The following is a 19800-nucleotide window of genomic DNA, read 5'->3' as shown; positions in this document are numbered from 1 at the left end:
GTGATACTTTCTATGTCTTAAGACTGAGGAATACAGAAGTTCCTTTCATCAATAGCTGAGAACCTGACCTACCTGTATGGATACTGCCTGTGTACGTATGTATGTATGTATGTATGTATGTATGTGTGTATATATATGTGTGTGTGTATAGGTAACCTACTACCTATACTTTAATTTTTTTTTTTTTTAAGACAGAGAGAGACAGAGCATGGGGGATGGGGCAGAGAGAGAGAGTGAGACACAGAATCCGAAGCAGGCTCCAGGCTCTGAGCTGTCAGCACACCCTACGTAAGGCTCGAACTCACGAACTGTGAGATCATGACCTGAGCTGAAGTTGGACACTCAACCAACTGAGCCACTCAGGCACCCTTTTTAAAAAAATTTTTTTTAATTTATTTTTAAGACAGAGAGACCATTACCTACACTTCAGAATAAAGGGATGTGTATGTGTCCAACAGCAGAACAGTGAAAATGCTGGAAGCAATGATAATCAACCAGACAATATCAGATTTATAGCAGTGAGTGGTTTTATGTGTATAAATATTATAGAATAGCACAGGCCTGCTACATACTGTGGGGCTTGAAACATAGCCCAGGAAGTATATGAGTTTCTCCCCCTGACACGCTTATGATACACACATTTATCAAGGATGTAATTCAGTGAGAAATTAATAATAGTGACATACAGTTGAGTCCTGCTATATAATCCAATTAGGCTTCTTAGAATAAACTTTAATCTGTGAAGTTGAATCCAGATATATACTTGGGAATCTGGGATGAGGTGAAGTGAGGTGTAGGGGAAATGTTGAAAAATATACAGTATTTTGTTTCTTCAAAACTTTTCAAAAGCTTGACATTTTCTTTTAATTATTTTTTTATTATTTATTTATTTATTTATTTTTGCTCCTTCTACTATCTTGGAACCTGTGGAGGCCTGCTGGGAACAGGACTCCTGAAAATGACAAGTATGTCTGGAAGGCTGTGGTCCAAAGCCATTTTTGCTGGCTATAAGCGGGGTCTCCAGAACCAGAGGGAACACACAGCTCTTCTTAAAATTGAAGGTGTTTATGTCGAGATGAAACTGAATTCTATCTAGGCAAGAGATGTGCTTCTGTGTACAAGGCAAAGAACAACACAGTGACTCCTGGTGGCAAACCGAACAAAACCAGAATACTCAGGAAAAGTAACTCATGCTCCAGGAAACAGTGGCATGGTTCGTGCCAAATTCCAAAGCAACCTTCCTACTAAAGCCATTGGCCACAGAATCTGTGTGACGTTGTACCCCTCAAGGATTTAAACTAACTGAAAAGTAAATAAATAAAGATGTAGATTTGTTCTCCTGTAAAAAAAAAAAAAAGTTGGTTTTTTGTTTGTTTGTTTGTTTTTAATTTTAGAGAGAGAGTGCATGCAAGCAAGGGAGAGGGGCAGAGGGAGAGAGAGAGAATCCTAGACAGGCTTCACAGCTAGCACAGAGCCTGACGTGGGGCTCAATCCCATGACCATGAGCTCATGACCTGAGCTGAAATCAAGAGTCAAATGCTCAACTGACTGAGTCACCCAGGCGCCCCAAAACCTTGACATTTTAAAAGTATATATGATCCTATCAACAACAGCCAAATTATAGAAACAGCCTAAATGTCCATCGACTGAGGAATGGATAAAAAAGATGTGGTATATATACACAATGGAATAGTACTTGGCGATCAAAAAGAATGAAATCTTGCAATTTGCAGCAACATTGATGGAATTAGAATGAATTATGCTAAGCAAAATAAGTCAGAGAAAGATAAATATCATATGACTTCACTCATACGTGCAATTTAAGAAACAGAACAGATGAACATAGAGGAAGGGAAGGAAAAATAAGATGAAAACAGAGAGGGGTGCCTGGGTGGCTCAGTCGGTTAAGCGTCCGAATTCGGCTCAGGTCATGATCTCACAGTTCATGGGTTTGAGCCCCGCGTCGGGCTCTGTGCTGATAGCTTGGGGCCTGGAGCCTGCTTCGGATTCTGGGTCTCCCTCTCTCTCTCTCTGCCCCTCCCCCGCTTACGTTCTGTCTCCCTCTCTTTATCAAAAATGAATAAACATTAAAAAAAATTAAAAAAAAAAAACAACAGAGAGGGAGGCAAACCTTAAGAAACTCCTAAGTACAAAAAACAAATTGAGGGTTGATGGGAGGCGGGGCTTGGGTGGGGGAATGGGTGATGGGTATTAAGGAGGGCCCTTGTTGGGATGAGTACTGGGTGTTATACTAAATTCTACTCCTGGAACCATTATTACATTACTTTAACTAACTTGGATTTGAATAAAATTTTTAAAAAAGTATATATGATCCCAAAGTTACCATACAGCTCAGTCTATATTATTTTCCTTGAACAATAAATTCTGAGATGCTATCAAAACTTGGACTCGGTTACTTACAGGAAGCTGCGATTTATAAGTGAGAGAAGATGAACGCTGTACTGGAAGTCCAAAAAGTCAAATCCCTAACAAGACAGCGAGACTACTTTTACGATAAAAATATCAAATCTTGTGAAGGAAGAAACAAAAACGGACCTAATTAATAAAGCAGGTGTGCAAAATATGGAAGCTGTTGACCCACTGAACCCACATGGAGTGGAACGGGAAAGAACATGCACAGATACAGCTTCCAGAAACCCAGAGCAAATCCTGAGAATGTAAGTCACAGACTTGGAACCTGGTGCGTCAAGCACCTGGTATCTTTAATCATGGGATCCTGGGCAAGTACATTAAAGGAGCAGCAAAAAACAAAGACATTTTTTCCAACCATAAGCATATATAACTCAGTGACTCATATCCTGCGAAAATATAGATTCACAAAAATTATCATGGATAAGTTAATAGCCAGGTATTCAAAAGCATGAAGGTTCAGTGTGGACAGTCTTTTACTTGAGAACCCTAATATACAGAGGAAATCTTGGAACATACAGGCAACACGCACTGTCAGTAACAAGGCAATCATCAAAAGAGAAAAAAGAAAGGCAAGCAGCAGCCAGAAGAGATGTCACAACTAGGGGTGGAAATAAAAGTATCTTTGTATAAGGCGGTGACTGAGAAGCTTAGGAATACATGGTCCTTGATGGGTAGACATGGAAGAGAACGGATGTAAGAGACCAGTTGTGGTTTCCTAACTGAAATGAGGAGAAAAAGGCTTGAGAGTGATAAAATCCTCACGGCCTCGCTACCTAACTAGGGAACAATACCATGTATAAAAATTACATATAGCCACTAATAAAATTGATTTAAATATTTTATCTCTTTTAATTCTAGAAAAGAGATTACCCACTAGACAGGGGGAAAATGGATATGCAAATCATCCAAAAATGGATAATCAGATGCATGGAGAATGAAGTATACAATTCTCTAATATGTGGTGGGATTTGGTTAGCTTATCTTAGGTGTTCCCACAGTCATCTATACTGCTCAACCCCGTCTTGTCCTTGTTTACCAGGCTGCTGTGACATCTTAAGCACTTAGCAAGTGGAACTTTTAGCAGGTTTATGGTAATGATGGTTACATCGCTAAGTTGACATGAATAGACACTGGCTCACTCCTATAGATGGGCAACTTACCTGCGCTATGGTTTCCAGCTACTTGTTTTTAGGTCCACATGAAGTTTACCCTTTTCTACCCTACGCAAACCACGGGTTCCAGGTTGAAAACAGACAGAAGCTTAGGGGGTCAGGAGTGCAGGGAGGGGTACCTTCATGATAAAGAAGAGGAGGATGATGATGACGACGTTGACTTGTGGATGGATCCACACAGCCGACTGGCCCAGGCTTGCAGGGTCACCCACATGCTTTACCCATGTGTTGTTGTCAAAGAGGGTACTGATGGCTTCACGAGGCATCAGCTGTGAGAGGGAGAAGCAAAAGGGGGCAGGTCTCCAAGGATGTTTGGTGCTAGCACTTTGTACAGAACTGATTCTCCTGGGGTTTCCCGGGTAGCTCAGTCGGTTAAGCATCCGACTTCAGCTCAGGTTATGATCTCATGGTTCATGAGTTCAAGCCCCGCATTGGGCTTTCTGCTGTCAGCATGGAGCCTGCTTGGGATTCTATCTCTCCTTCTCTCTGCCCCTCCCTCTCTCTCTCCAAACAAACAAACAAACAAACAAACAAACAAACATACAAGTGGATTCTCTCATCTCATTTTTCAAGGGTCTCTCTTGTCTGTTCTTGGGGAGAGATTCTACACTTGGGTAAAAGTACCTGTGCTCAGAAGCTGGAGGGATGTCTGTGCTGTGGCCCTGCCCTGGCTTAGTCCCAGCTCAGTGACCTGACGCCCACCTCCCTCCCCAGACTCTTTGGAGCTGACCTCTCCAGCCATGAATTGACCCATTCCTGGCGGAAAAGTGAACGAAGCGATGACAAAGGTGACGATTCCGGGATACAGCAGGCGACTGAAAAAGACACAGATTTAAGCCCCCCCCAAGTTAGCCACAGTGGATGTCACACTGAGCTGGCTAGCTGGGTTCTAGTAGCCCACTGCAGACTTAGCTCTTTATTTTTATTTTATTTTTTTAGGAGAGAGAGAAAGTGAGTGAGGGAGAGGAGTGGGGCGGGGGGAGGGAGAGAGAGAGAGAGAGGAGAGAGAGCCCACGAACTGTGAGATCATGACCTGAGCTGAAACCAAGAGTCAGATGCTCAGTCCACTGAGCTACCCAGGCATCCCATCCTCAGCTCTTTAAACACAGAATGTTCTTGCCACCAAAAAGCAATCTTTAACGGGCAAACCACACCGTGTTCTCTCTCTATGTGGAATATCAGGGCTTCTATATTTTATCGCAAGTCATGTATTGGCATTTACAGCCTTTGAGAAAGATTAAAAGGGAGGGGCTCGTGGAGAAAGCAGAAAGTAAATGGGTAGGACACAGAAGGGCAGTGACTCACTGCTTCGCCAGAAACCGGCTGAGGGCCTTGTGCCTTCGGACACCAAGCATGACTTGGCGGTGCAGATACACAAATACAGCTCCCAGGAACCCACAGCAAATCCTGAGGGCGCAAGTCGTACAGCAATGGAACCCTCATCCCAGACCTGGCTGTGGCAGGGAAACAAATACCAGGCGCCCACCCTCCCCCAGCAACTCACACTCACCCACGCCTGCCCCCAGGCTTTCAGCTTGAGCCCCTCCCAGCCCAAAGCCGCACCCTGCCCTGCTCCCACCCCCAGCTAACCACTCCCAGGGCACTCCACTGACCCGATGATGGCAAAGGCTGGGAGTTCCTGCAGGTCAAAGGGGAAATCCATTCGGAAATTGGTTCTGAAGAGGGCGGTGATGGTGACTACGGGATGGAAAGGCATGGTGGGAGCGCCACAGAGACCCGAGGGGAAGCCAGGGTCATCAGCCGAGGATCAATTCCTTCCTTCCTCCGAGGCCAATGTCACCTCTTCCACTGAATTTCCAGTTTTTATGGCCGAACACTGCCCTTCTACTCCGTGATCCAGGACCTATATCTTTGCTCTATATCCTTGGGCCCACTTCCGAAATAATGCCATCCATTCCTTTTCTAAACCGCCCTAAGGAGCTTCCCTACACGCCCCATTACCAGCCTCCCTCTTTCCCTGTTACCGGCATCCTTGTTCCACACGGCCAGCACGCGGAAAACAAAGGCACTGAACGTGGCCGCAAAGAATCCTCGCCAGTAGTTCCGCACGGCAAAGTAGGTAGAGGTGACCTCGATGCTGAACAGCACTCCTGCAGGGGCGTGGGGGTGGTCAGGGCCAGACAGAGTAAGAGGCTCTCCCCCAGCCCCCACCCTGTGGCCCTGAGGTGCTTTTGCTGAAACCTGAATCACGAGGGGAAGCAGCAGTGGGAAGTAATGGTCTCCTGGAACCTCACGCTCTAAAACATACACCTGCTCATGCTGGAGGTTGTTTGCAGGCCGGGGATGTGGTCCAGTAAGATACAGAGAGGAGCTCGGGGTGGGGGACGGGGAGTGTGATCCTCAACCCACAGACCGAGGGGGTCAAGTGGTCCCACCCTCTCTCTCCCTTAGAAAGTAGGGTTGGGTGGGATTCACGATGGTCAGATAGCCACAGGGACTTAAGGGTTGTTGCAAAGTTTCTGCAGGGAAGTTATGGGAGAAAACATTTCCAGAGCAGGTGCTCAGCAGAGCTCAGGACCCACGGGAACTCTCCTTCACATTCCCTCCAATCTCTACTCCCTCCTCCCAGGTACCACATACCTTGAGGCAACTTTATAAGGAACAAATAAGAAAAATGAACGTGAGAAGCCTTCATGAGAGCTGACAATAATCAATATTCCAAGAAAAGAAGAGGATTCATCAAAGTGTTTAAAAATTAATATTAGGGGCGCCTGGGCGGCTCAGTTGGCTGAGTGTCTGACTCTTGATTTTGGCTCAGGCCATGATCCCGGGTCATGAGATTGAGCCCTGTGCATGCACGTTGAGTGCAGAGCCAGCTTAATATTCTCTCTCTCTCTCTCTCTCTCTCTCTCTCTCTCTCTCTCTCTCTCTCCCCCCTTCTCCCCTGTGCATGCTCTCTCTCAAATTAAAAAAAAAAAGTTAACATTAAAAACCTGACATAAAATAACAAAAACAAGGGGAAAAACCAAGAGGCTAGGAGTCAAAAACAATTTTGTTTCAGAAAGGTGAATGGGGCAGAAGGAAAGCTAATTAAAAGGCCTAAATAGCACTGTTTCTGAGCAGATGCTGGAGCGGAAAACGAGGAGGTCGATACACAGACCGATAGCAAGCAGAGGGAGGGACAAAGTGAGGAACGCTAATGAGGGCCTAAAAGCGAGATTCAAGAGACAGCGAGGAAAATAACCTTTGAACGTATTAAGAATACGGGAGTGGACTTTGATTAGATGCAGGATAAAAATTGATGGCAAGAAGAAGTAGCTAGCTAAGCCTCATCTTTATGGAAAATGAGGAAGAGAAACCAGAAAAATGCAGCATGTAACTAGATGAGTGGAGGAAAGGCCTGGGCCCAAGAGCAACCAGGAACCAGATAAGGTGCGTCTCCTCCTTTCCCCCCACGGTGAACGGTTGCTGGCCTGAGACCCCTCAGGTAGCAGCTTCTGTCCGAGCCAATGTTTTTCTCCCTGTTCTACGTGCAAAGTCACAACTCTGGACTCCTCCGGGACCGCCCCGCTCTGTTTCACAGGTGACAGTCAATAGTTGAGTAAGTTACTTGCGCCAAGAGGATAGCGGCCTGCCCGTTACTCCCTCACAGAGTAGCTGCAGCATTTTGGCCGAGGGTCCCTAGGGGTCAGCTCAAAAGTCACCTTCTCTGGGAAGGCATTCCAGGTGCCCCTCGTCAGGTGAAAACAGCTGACTGTCTCAGAATTTTGGACTGTTTGAGCACTTGTTCTGTGTTTCCATCTCTGGGTTCCCCCTAGGATCAAAAGTTCCTTGGAAACCACCACCTAATACAATGCTTGACACATCGTCGGGGCTGTCTGTTCTATGGGTGAACGGGAGAGGAAGGGGAGGAGAGAGAACAAGAGAGAACAGAACGGGTGAAATTTCAGAGAGCGGAGCGAGGGAAGGGGGAATTTGGGGCAGCTGGAGCTGCCAGCCACCCTTTCTGCCCCTGCTCCTCAAATCACGGCCGGTAAGGCTGCTGTCTCCTCGGGCTGAAAGGAGGATTTGACACAGTGTGGGGAGCAGGTGGAGGAAGTCTCTCTCCTTTTCTTTACCAGTAATAAAACAAAGTCAGCTTTGATTTGTTGGGGTGTAAGCTATCCAACTTATGAATATTTTACGACCATATTTTGAAACCCTGGGCTAGATTTTCTTTCCTATGATGTGGTTCTGGGATGCTTTCCCCAGCAGTCTGTCACTCTATACTCAGGAATGAGAACTGATTTTACTATTAGTCTGAGCCAAGCAGAAAATGTGCCGCTAGGAGCAAACAAAGCATTAAAAACACAAACAGCTTCTGGAAACTCTCTGGTTTCTGTTCCGTGGTACAGCTCTCTTTTGCCGCCCTGGATGTTCCCTGTTCTCCCCCTCTGGCTCCTTTGCCCCTGCCCAAGCCAGGGCCTTGACCTTGGTCTCCTGCTCTTGCTACTCACAGACACACTTTCTCCATTTCATGGCTTCAACTGCCACCGACAGGCTACTTGTTAGCAAAGCCATGTATGTGTTCAGCTCAGTTCCTGGACTTCAGACTCAACAGTCCAGCTGCCTGGTCGGTATCACTCGGCTATGCCACTGGATCTTCAAAGTCAATAGATTTAAAGTAAAATGGATCAACTCCTCCAGACCCGTTTCATGTCCCATATTCCTTGTCTTGCTGACCAGCACCGCTGTCCACCCAATTTTCCTTGGAATAAACTTTGGGAGTTGGCCCAGATTCCTCTGTCTCATCCTTTATAGCCTCACATAAAATCAACCTCCAGGTCACATCAATTTTACTTTCTATCATCTGTATGTATCATCCTCTTCTCTCTTCTTCCTCTGTTCAGTTCAGTCTCTCATCATCTGGCATCAGGGCTTTGACAATAGCCTTCTTCTTAATCTTAGACTTAATCCTGTTAATCCACAGGCTGGTCCAACTCTGCACGCATCTGCTGGAGGGACTGGATGGATGTGCCGGGCCTGTCGTGTGTCACTCCCTTCCTTGTACAGAATTCTTCCATGGCTCCCCTTCCCCCGTGACAGCATTTCCAAAAGCCCGATCTGTGGTCCTCTGAGTCTTATGAGAAGTTCCTTGCAGAAGGGATTCTGTGGGAAATGCTGTACTGGAGCCACATTTTGCATATTCACAAAGCATGCCAGCATATCCAACATTCCGATAACTCTTCCAGTTTAAAGAACTAGCTGTTTAACACAGTGTTTTTCCAACTTATTTGACCTTGGAACACTTTTCACGTTACCTCTATTAATGCCATGGAGAACCATGTTCTGTAAAACACATTTGGACAAATTGTGGCCTAGAGAATAGAATCTACATTATTGTGAGTGGCCTGTGAGCACCTTCACGATTCATGATTTCCTTCCTTCATGGTTTCCCTGTGCAGACTCACTTCCTGTTCCTGTTTCTCTTAACAATGCTCTCATCTACTGTGATTAAAGCCCCCAGATCTTGACTTTGCAACGCTGTCTCTTCTGTCCAAAGTACCCTGTCCTCACTGTCTTCCTTGCACTTTGCCCAAACTGTCATCGAGACACTTCTTTGGGTGGGCTATGATGATGGGTTTATCTGCTCATCCACCCCGTCAGCTGTGAGCCCCTGGGAGTATGGGATCCAGCACACCCAGAGGGCACACAGCACAGAGGGCACACGGTAGAAGCAAAAAGATGTTTGTCATTTTAGCAGGTTGTTGAAGCAGATTTCTTTCATCAGTGTAAGGAATTAAGAGTTGGCTATGTAATGAATAAATTATCGTTTTACTAATGTTTTCTTTCAGAATTACTCTATGTTCTTAAAAAAAGAAAAATAATCAAATAAGCCTACCTTCCAGGGTATTTATTTTTTAATTTTTAAAAAATTTGAGAAAGAGTGTGTGCCTGCGTGCGCAAGTGGGGGATGGGCAGAGAAAGGGAGAGAGGATCTCAGTCAGGTTCCATGCTCAGCACAGAACCCAATGCTGGGCTTGATTCCAAGACCCTGGGATCATGACCTGAGCTGAAATCAAGGGTCGGATGCTCAACTGACTGAGCCACCCAGGCGCCCCCTGAAAATGGCATCTTAATTTTTCAGTACTGAACCTTTTCTCGGGTCAAGAGCCATGTTTTACCTGTCGCTCCCTTACCACCTTCCCTATATTCTACACTGGACCAAGAGAAACCTTCCTCGTTCATCCTAGACATCCCAGTTTTATGCAAAAAATACACATTCTCTTCATTTTAAAATAATCTGGCTGATTAAAAAAAAAAAATTTTAAAAAGCCCACCTGCCTGAAAATGCTTTTTAGACCTTCTGGATTTGTAAGGCAAAAAGAGAAGTAAAAGTGAAAGTGGGTACAAATGTTAAGTGTGAATGTCTAACGTGTACAGAAATTCAAACGCACTGAAGTGTGTACAGAAATTCAAATACACCCCTCACTCGTGGAGACTGGTGACTTTAATGACAAGAGCTGACACCAGAAGTACAGACAGGATGCTAGCTGATCTTACGCTGGGCACAGCATCAGGACAAATGGGTATGACACACTTTCTGCTCCCTCTGAACACTTACTCGTAAGTCATTCCTGAGCTGAGACGTGCGAGTTACCTGCACACTCTTCTATGAAGGGACTGATTACATTTTCATAATTGAAAAGCTACCTCTAACGTTTAAGGAGCATATGATTTTCCGGCAATTTTGTTTCCCCAGTGTCAACTCGGTGCCCTTTTTATCACCAATGAATCCAATGAATGAATGATCCATGTAGTCCCTCCTGTGTTAATCTTGTTACAACGGACTCACCACTAAGTAAACACGGCTGCTTTCTCTGTCTGTGCCCACTTGTTAGTGACCCAGGACAAAGAAAACAGTCTGAAAAGCTGCCCTTTGCCTTTCATGTGCGGGGAGAACTAATCTCTGGTTTATGTTGCTGTCAGGGAGCAAAGGTGCTTTAATTCCTGTCCGCAGCCCTCATTAAAGCTGACCATTAGTCTGAATAACCGCACCTAGACCCCCGTGTCCTTGATAACACGCACAATGGAAGCTCTCCCGTGGAGAACACACTACATAAGGTCCCCTGTTAGAGGACGTAATAAGTGGAGGGCAAAGGTGTCCAACAATTTCGACAGGCTTTATTGATTACAAGTAGGGAGACTGGGGGGACTGCATTGGTTTTCATTCCCTGCTCTACCTCTTGCTAATGGGCTGGCCTTGCTCAAGTCACTTACCCTCTCTGTGATCAGTTTTCTCCTCCCTCTCCTCTGTGCTGTCGGTCTCATACAGTTTTTAGCAGGAGTAAGGTGCTTAGAACATCACCTGCACACGGTAAATGCTCACTAAAAGTTTGCTGTTCTTGTCATACTTTTGTTTTAACTGGCAGTATCGCACTTGGGGAGCAGGGCCAGGCAGTGGACTGATGTAGGAGGGGGTAAATCACTTGCCTCCGAGTGGTGTCCCAAAACAACAGCCAACTCCCACAGCACAGCCCACAGTCAGCATGTCAGTGTAATAGTATGGCTGCTACTAGGGGAGAGAGAGAGACAGACAGAGAGATGGGGGGTGGGGCAGGGAAGGGGAGCAGAGAGGAACGGAGAACAGGCAAGGGTGGGGAATAAGGCAGAAAGAGAGGCTTAAGTCACAGAGACTCACAGTGGTCCCATCTCCCCCAGTGATTCCCAGGTCAAGAGATACTCAGTTAGTTTGGCAAACAGGAAGTGACCTCATAGGGCAAGCCAAACTTAGAAATAAAAGGTAAATATATGCAAGGCAGGTAAGCCAATAAATGATCATCAGAGAGGGGCTGGAGATGCGGACAACCCGGGCAAGAAGTGTCGATAGGAAGAGAAACAGAGAGGACTTCAGACAAACGGTACCAATAAAAGCCTGCATAAAACAGCCGCCAGCCGCGAAAGAACACATAGCCCTTTGGCGGAAAAGCGTGGGTGCCTGGAACCCAGGGGCTGCGATCCGGGGTCACTCCTTGAATGCCCACCCACCAGTCCCTTCAGCGAGCACCCTCTCCACCCCAAAGCTTAGGCAGCCACTCAAACCCCCTTCCAGGTCCTGCTCCGGGGTAGGGAGGAAGTGGGACTTGCCTCCGATAGGGGCTGCAAAGCAGCATCCCACGCCCACCGCACAGGCCGGCACCAGGAGATCAAGCCGCCCAGACACGGTCTGCAACAGAGAAGCACGCAGGACGAGGAGGGTGGAGGGCTAGGGCCGGCAGCAGTGCTTGGGAGAGATGGGGTGGGGAGGACCAGGAAAACAGAGGGACAGGGTGGGTACAGGAGGCAAGGGCGGAGCTTGGATGGGGCGCGGGGGTGAGGGCGTGGGGGCGTGGGGGGCACTGACGAGGGGCAGCATGGGAGCTGGTGGGCCTGCAGGCCTGGAGGAGCCAGGGAGCAGATGGAGAAGGGCGGCCGGGAAAAGGCTGGGGTACGTGGGGGGGGGGGGGGGGCTGGGGCGCGGTGTGTGTGTAGAATAAAGGAGCGTGGGTTAGCGCGACGCCCCCTTTCAGCATCATGGCCAGCCCAGAGCAAAGGCAGCCCTCCCGACGCCCTAAGCACACACAGCCCGTCCCTCATTTTCTTTCTCAACCTTACCTCATATACCCCGCAGAACATTGACATGAACTTGCTGAGGACAGCAGCACAGATGCTGGCTATGTGCACAAATGGGCCCTGGGAGAGAGAGGGAGGTGAGGGGTCAGCAGCAGGGGTCCAGACCGGAGGCTGTGCGTCCTTCCCTGGACAAGCTTTATGGCTCCAGGCACTGAGCTGGGTGCCAGAAATGCGGCAGTGAGCACGACAGAGGATCTGCCCTCCTGAACTTCATTCCAGAGGGGAAGGGGGTGGGGGGTGGGGGGTGGGGGTGGGGAGATGGACCAGCATTTCAGGGAGGCTACAGGTGGGGAAAATGAGAAAGGGTGAGGGGATAGAGAGAGGCAGACAGACTAGGGTGTGATGTGGGTTTAGAGAAGGCACTCGGGGACGGCCACAATTGAGTAGTGTCTCCACTGAAATGAGGCAGTGAGCCACGTGGGTGTCAGGAGGAAGAACACTCCACGCTGGGTCCTGGGACGGGAACAGCTTGTGTGATTGAGGGACAGGAAGACCCTGTCACCCAAACGCAGTGAACAAGGGCGGCTTGGGAGAGCAGAAGACCAGACAGAAAGAAGCCAGATCAGCACAGGTCTCCTAGGCCCCAGAGAGACGTTTGTACTTGATTTTTAGAAGACTGGAAAGCCATTAGAAGTTCTTAAGCAGAGGTTCTGCCAGTACTGATTCCATTTTGAAAAGACTCTGGCTGCCGTGTGGATTCCCGATTGTGGCCGGGCAAGAATGCACGTGAGTATAACCTTGAAAAAAACACAGCCTCTCTCTGGGGTTCACCTTCCGTAATATTAAAACAAGGAAACTGGTCTGAAGTGCCTCCAAGGCAGTGGTCCTCCACTGGGCGAGATCCCTCTCCCCCCCCCCCCAGGGAAATTTGCCAATATCTGGAGGCATTCTGATTCTCGAAACGAGGGGGCGCTACCAACATCTAGGAGGTAGAGGCCAGGGATCTGCTAAACCTTCCACAATGCACAGGGCAGCCCCCCAGAACCAAGAATTACCCGACCCAAAATGTCAACAGGGCCCAGTCTGGGAGACTGCTCTAAGGCCCTACCGGCTCAGACTTCTGTTATTCTGCTCCAGGACTAGGACCTTCCCTAGTATTTCCCCTCCCTAACGTACCCTGGCGCTGGCTCTCCCAGCGCCCCTGGTCTCAGGCTCCCAGAGCTCCCTCCGGGCTCAGTGCTGCCCTCTGCCGGAGCACCAGTGGACTTACCTCCTTCCCCACAGGAATGCCACTGCCCAGCCCTGCAGTCAGGGCCACAACCTTGGCCACAAAGGCCTTGAGGGTGAGATATTCCTTCAGGATGACCCCACGGAGTATTGTCTTCATCTCAGGGATCCCGGAGCCTAAAAGGTTCAAAGAGTGATTATGTGCCGCTTCCAGCTAGAGGTTAAAAGGGAGACAAACATCCAGACAGGCGGACGTGGTGATGGGCGTGGGTGGGGAGACGATGGCAAGACAGGGGAAAGGGCCGTCAGTCGGGTTGAGGGGCTGAGCGAGGGAGGAAGGGCACTGGAAGGGTCTACAGGCTAAAGAGATAACACTGATGACACGACAGGGGTAGGGTGGTGAGCGGATGGGGGGGTGGGAGGTTCTCACCAACGGCCTGGGGAGAGATGAGGTGACAAAAGAGGGCGCTGAAGAGGATGAGAGTTAGCGGGAAGGTGACCCAGACCAGGTACTGCAGAGGCAGGCTGGGCTGCATCTGGTAATAGGTCCACTTGTAGGCTGCAGAGACACGTGCCTGAGCTCAGTCCCAGCGTGGCGGGATGTCACTGCACCCCCATGGCGCAGCACATCACAGTGTGCAAGGAGCGTCCTCACGGCCTGGCCATCCTGTCTGACCTCACCACACGGTATTGTTCTCACTGGACACAAGGGAGCCCGAGTTGTGGGAGGTGCCGTGACCTGTCCAAGTTCCCACCACTTGTAGGAGGTAGAGTCCGCGAACCCCACTTCTGAGTGCTGGGACTGCAGGCTGCCCCAGTTTGCCCAGAACCTGGGGTGGGGGGAGGGTGCCTGGGACTCAGGGTGGTCAGTGCCCAAACCAGAAAAGCCCTGGGGAAATGGAGATGAGCTGGTCACCCTATTAGAGGGGCACCCACAGGTTGTATGGCAGCAGCTGAAGGGGCAGAAGTGCATCTGGGTCCGGGTCTGGTCTTCTCCTGGGCCAGACCTCCTCTGTGCAGCGCGCCCCCTCCCCCAAACACGCCCAGCTTATCCCAGGCAGGAACTCTAGAAACTCTAGGAACCGCTGTGCGAAGAGAGGCTGAGGGTAAAGGACCAGGTTAAACCTACCCTGAAGGCTTTTGGCACTGACATAATCCATGCTCCAGCTAACCAGAGCCATAAGCAGTCCCAGGAGCACCAGAAAGATCCAGTCTTCTCCTAATTTCCGTCTTACCACGTGTCCCAGGCGGCGCATACAGTCTGGGAAGAGGGAAAGACAAAAAGAGCGGCTAACCGGTCATTGCTCTGGGCTGTGACTGAGGACAGGAGCGGAGGAGCTGGGCCCCTGGGGTCTTGTCTATCTCTGCACCTCATTCACTGGGTTTGCCCATGGGATACCTGAGTTCTTTCTAACTCTCCTTTCCTGGGGGTGGCTGGGAGGGAGAGGAGGGAGCCAGGCAGGGTGAGAGGAGGCAGAGAGAGATGCCTTTCCCTACTGCTTGGAGGGGGGCTTGGGTGTGGGTGAGGGGAGGGCGGAGAGTGAGCTACAGGCGGTGGGGATGTCCCAGTTCTCCTAATCCCTGCGCCTCCTTCCATTCCAGATCCCTTTATTCCTCAGTCCCCGTCACCTTGACATTTAGAAGAGTGATCCTCATCCTTGCTGTCCAGGCTGTCACTGGAGCCCGTCTTCGGGGGCATCCCCATGCCCTGCTCCTTGTGCGGGGGCTGCTGTTTGTGATGGCCATAAATCTGGACACAGGGGGAATGGAAAACGTCTGTTTTGTTGGAGTCCGAAGGAATAGACGGAGGGAAGCACCCAGACCCACAGAGGAAACAAACAGCTTTTTAAATTCCTGGGCGTTGAGAGCCTCATGTAGGGTCACTTTGTGGTGGTCCCTGCCCTCAATGCTCCATCTACACACTCCCACTCTGGACGCCTGTACCCCTGTACCCATCCTCACCCCACCTCTGTCCTCATCTTGATGGATGGCAAGGAGGCCAGCTTCTATTCTAAAGTGGAGAAACAGGAACTCTGCTAAGACGGGGCATCCGTGTCAATCAGGTGTTTTATGTGTGACCCAGCTTACTGTGTGTCAGCCTCTCCTTACTATCCCAGACCCCCCTTCTCTGTCTGGCCTCCCTCCTAGGAATCCTGACGTGGACCAGCAAGGACAGACTAGCAGGGGACTCTTGGTTTCTCTTTGCCTTGGTGTGTCTGGCCTCTCTTGAGGCCCCTCAGATGCTCTCTCAAGTTCAGAGGAAGCCCACCCGCCTCACCTCCCTGTGCTCATGTACACAATCAGGAAGCAGTCCTGGTAAGGGACTTCCCATGGCAGGATTACTAGACGCTCACACTACGGGGAGAGGACAGAGCGGCGCCCCTCAGATCTGGGAGCCCTCTGCTCTCATCCCCATGGAGAACACGTGTGTTTGGGGCCGGGGGAGCAAGGGCTCTCACTGCTTTTGGTCTGTCCTCCCCCCCTTCACTAGTTCCGTCCTCTGGGGCCAGGGTCAGGCCAGGTCGTGTTGCCGGTTCTGGGAGAGCCTGGGTGGGAGAGATCTGATTTCACAATATGAGCAGCAGAGTTTACGCCCCAGTTCTGGACAGGAGCACACTCTTTGCCCAGCTCATGGCTGTTCTGTCTTCTGGGATGAGGTGGGTGACTGAGCGAGACAGTGTGTCCCTCCCTGCCCTACCTGGCCCCAGAGAGCAGACACTGCCCCTGTGGCTCAGTGCATGTTCCTCCACCTGCTGTTTCAGCTGTCTGGGGCCCCAGGCTGGTGGAGGCAAGGAAGGGGGTGTGGAAGTGAGGAAGGGGGTGCTGCAGACCAAACCCTGGCTGGGAAACACCTGAGAGAGCCAAATCTGTGCCGGGTGTTTCAGGGCGAGGCACCGCATCAGAGCAGAGCTGGGGGAAGGGAGGGACAGCTCAAGTGTGAGGGGGGTGCTGGGATTCACGGGTGTGTAGGGGTGAGGCTAGGAATGGGAAGGAGAGGTGAAGCAGTGTAGACACAATATCGGTGATTGTTGAAAGCTGGGTAAGGGGCATTTGGGGGTTCGTTACATGGGTCTATTTTTTAAGTTTGGAATTTTCCATAATAAAAATGAAACAAAGAAAAACTTAAGTCCAAACCTCTCTTTGCTTTCAGGCCAGCTCTACTTCTGAAATTAATTTACCATTCTTCTCCATCACGAAACTTCCTGCTACTTTGTCGCAGCACCTTGACGGCATTTCACTCACCCCACTGAGGCATGTGGTGACCGGTGAGAGGAGCAGGGCCCTGAGGAGGGGCCTTTCTGTCCAATCCCGTCTGGTGTTGCAAGGCCAGGCCAGGCCCCACCTTCTCCGGGAAGCCCCTCTCCCCGCACTCACCATTCCCATCTCTCCTGACTTTGTGTCCCCACCCCCACTGATTCCCCAGGGGTGCCCTTAGTAACCATCTCCATCTCCGGATGATGCGGGCTGCTACGTGGATCCTCTCGTCCCCCAGTGCTGACATCACCTGCACAGCCACCCCTTGGTTCCCTGCCCTGTCTGCATCCCCTCGTCACACACCCATCCCCGCCATCTTTAGCTAAAACACGTGCACACACATTTCCTCACGGATCACCTGCTTGTTTATCTGCAGCAACCTCGCAAGCTTTCCTTCATAGTTGTGCCCTCAGTCCCCTTTTCCGTGCTAGATGTCCACAGCCCACCCATCCGGACGCCCGCAGTGAGCTCACTAGGAATGCACACCCCTACCTCCCCGGGGCGGGGCGCCTACAACCTGATGGACTCCTACCTGATCGACCTTCCCACCCGAAAGTTAGGCTGCGGTTCTTCTGCTCATTTTGACCCTGGTGTACCTTTGATCACTGATCTGCAATCCAGTTCGTTTTCTCCACTTAACCCCAGCACCTTTCTTCTGCCTTGTGCAGAAGCGTTTATTTGTGCGCGCACTGCAGAGGGTCAGCAGGGAGAGAGCTGGTGGTGTCTGCGTGGGGGTGAGGGAGTAAGAGGCAGCTTCACACAGAGGTGTGGGCTCCCACGCCAACCACTCTGGGCAGGTTATGTAAGCACGGGCTAGTCAAGCCTGTGTGGCTGTGCCTTTCCCCCCTAGGATTCGGGTGTCCTGTTAGTCAGGGTTATATAAAAAAAGGGGATGGGATCTCTATAAACGCACGCTTAGCTAAGCTCAGCCCTTTGAAGGATTTTCGTATTTTGAACACATCACCATGTACTTTTTAAAGTTAATACAACACTTCTCCCGCTTTCACCTGATTCCTCATTCACCCACCCCCAGCCGTCACACAACTGTCCCCCGGATTCCACCACCCCCGCCCCCTTGGACTTTACCTGTGTGGGGCGGGTGTTGGGACGGGGGCCTGCGTCCCTCCGGAGCCTGTGCTGAAGGGCCCCATTTTCGGAGGGTAGTCCGTAGCTGGTGCAGTGCTCAAAAGGCATATACTGGTACTGGGGGGCACTACCCCACCAGCTTTGCTCCCCCCCACGCCGCTGGGACTCTGACCGCTCCATGTTCCTTCCCTGGGCCAGGCCTTGGCCTGCTCGCCCCGGGGCCTCCCCCAGTACAGCTCCTTAAGCCCGTCCTCTTGCCTGTCCCCAAGGCGTCTGGGGCAGCATGCCCACCCCCAGCTATTTATAGCCATCTCTCCGTCACATGACCCCCCCCATTGCCACATCTGATCTGCTTGGGGTCGAAGCAGGTGTGAGAGGGGTGCGGGGGAGGGGTTGGGACAAGAACCTGAGGGACAGCCCGCAGGGAATTCCCTCAGTGGGGGCCAGCAGCCCTGTCCCCTCCATGGTCACAAGGAGGCTTCCAGCCCCAAGCCACTGGGCCCGCTATAAACATCGCCCAGACCAGCATGGAGAGGGGCTCTGCACATTCAGACCTGTGTGTTCCCGGGGGCACCGGATCTGCTCCCTTAGGGTGTCCTGCCCTCGCTTCCCCGAGGAAAGGTGAGGGGTGGGTGCTGGACGGAGGGATCCGGAGGATAACTCACCTGAGGGAGTAACTGGTGCCTCTCTGCCATCTTTCCCTGTCCAGTTGCTCCCAGCTCAGTATCTTCCCAAGATTGAGTCTTCATCTGTGGGGCCAACTCTCCCATCCCGGCCAGTTTTCAGGTTGCCCCTCCAGCTTTGCTATTTCTATCTGCCAGAGGCCACTAATAATGCTTTGGCGTCATCCCCTTGACGCCACTCTTATTACCCACTGGGTGTGGGAAGCAGGGGTAACAGCCTTGGGTTCTGGCCTTTCTCCCACTTCCCAGACAGATATGTCAGTCACACCAGAAGCCTGGACTCTCGGGGAGGGACGGAGCCTCCATGTAGACTATGGAGCACCTGCCTAGGTATGTCAGGGCAGGTTAGATAACACGGGAGAAGGAGAAGTGGGTCAGGGGCATGGGGTGGGTGGGTGGGGGGGGAAGGGAGTGTCTCTCATCATGAGCCCAACAAACAAAAAGGATGACGGGGAAGTTCTCTGCTACTCCTCCTTTTTCGGGTCAATAAATAAGTTTTGGCCAAGGCCCAACTACCCTATCTGGTGTCTTTTTTTCTTTTTTTTTTTTAAAGCCAAGTTTCCTAGGACATTCCTTCCCCTGTGAACTCCTCACTACAGAAGAAAAGTTACAAACACGAGCCAACGCATAGTTTAGAATTTGTCACCAAGTGGGGTCTGCCCCAGGGTATTCCAAGTTCAGGGACTGCAGGGTACTGACACCAATCACTTGCTCTGCAATTAAACCTTGGCCTCGGCTAAGTGGCATTGTCCAAAGCAGGGGAGGTGGATACCATTAAAAGCACGTTTTCTAACACCAACCCTATGAGCTCGAAGGCTTATAATCCACCGCCAATGATTACAAATGTGTGCTGGTGTGAGGGCCTGAAGGCTGACAGATGCCTTCTCTGCAGGCAGAACGTAAGGAAAGAGATCTAATGACTTGGTGTAAGATGAAAGAATAGAGTGCCAAAGCCAAAGTAGGTTCTTTGGGGGGGAGGGGGGAACTTTAGAAACAGAAAACGTTGTCACGTTTGAGAAGGGCTCTCCTGAATGTAGCCAGTTTCTATAGACACTCAATAACCCTGAGAAACAAGTATCTAACACAATTACTGTTTCTTCATGCTTCTTTAGAAAATCAGGACCTGGTTATAGATTCCAGGATTTGAAGGCAGAGAGATCAGCGGGACTCGGAAAATCCACACTCCACCAAGCCAAGTAGAAACACCAGCTTGTGAAGTAGAAAAACCAGATTCTGAAACTGGGAGAGTCAAGGCAACCTACTGCTGCTAACGCTGAGGGCAGGGATTTGTGAGTAACTGGAGTCTGACATCGGAAATTGTTACTATCTCATGGGTTACCATCTTTAAGAGAACAAGAAAATAAAATGTCAGGGTGCCTGGATGGCTTGGT

General features: G+C 50.2%; 1 protein-coding gene and 2 long non-coding RNA genes across 5 annotated transcripts in view; 2 read left to right on the top strand and 1 right to left on the bottom strand.

The window, feature by feature from the left end:
* CLCN1 (chloride voltage-gated channel 1) overlaps nt 1-18518 on the bottom strand; it is a 34751-nt gene extending 16233 nt beyond the window's left edge. The window contains exons 1-12 of one of the 3 annotated variants that reach the window (XM_045041177.1): nt 18392-18518; nt 15015-15135; nt 14515-14646; nt 13816-13944; nt 13429-13562; nt 12201-12278; nt 11040-11118; nt 5591-5716; nt 5219-5303; nt 4911-5012; nt 4336-4420; nt 3725-3874 (exon numbers count right to left, since the gene is read on the bottom strand). In XM_045041177.1, coding sequence (XP_044897112.1) covers nt 3725-3874; nt 4336-4420; nt 4911-5012; nt 5219-5303; nt 5591-5716; nt 11040-11118; nt 12201-12278; nt 13429-13562; nt 13816-13944; nt 14515-14646; nt 15015-15135; nt 18392-18496 — 1326 coding nt within the window. In that variant the 5' untranslated portion in view covers nt 18497-18518. 3 annotated transcript variants of the gene reach the window in all.
* LOC123384072 lies at nt 12835-17757 on the top strand. The gene is made up of 3 exons (XR_006594668.1): nt 12835-12944; nt 15534-15701; nt 16537-17757. It is a non-coding gene; the product is annotated as an uncharacterized LOC123384072 (long non-coding RNA).
* A 139-nt stretch (nt 18519-18657) lies between the features above and the next one.
* Nucleotides 18658-19800, top strand: LOC109497669. The gene is made up of 2 exons (XR_002740633.2): nt 18658-18739; nt 19522-19800. It is a non-coding gene; the product is annotated as an uncharacterized LOC109497669 (long non-coding RNA).

This window comes from Felis catus, chromosome A2, assembly GCF_018350175.1.
Source record: "Felis catus isolate Fca126 chromosome A2, F.catus_Fca126_mat1.0, whole genome shotgun sequence".
Taxonomy (NCBI): domain Eukaryota; kingdom Metazoa; phylum Chordata; class Mammalia; order Carnivora; family Felidae; genus Felis; species Felis catus.
This window is presented reverse-complemented; position numbering and strand designations above follow the sequence as displayed.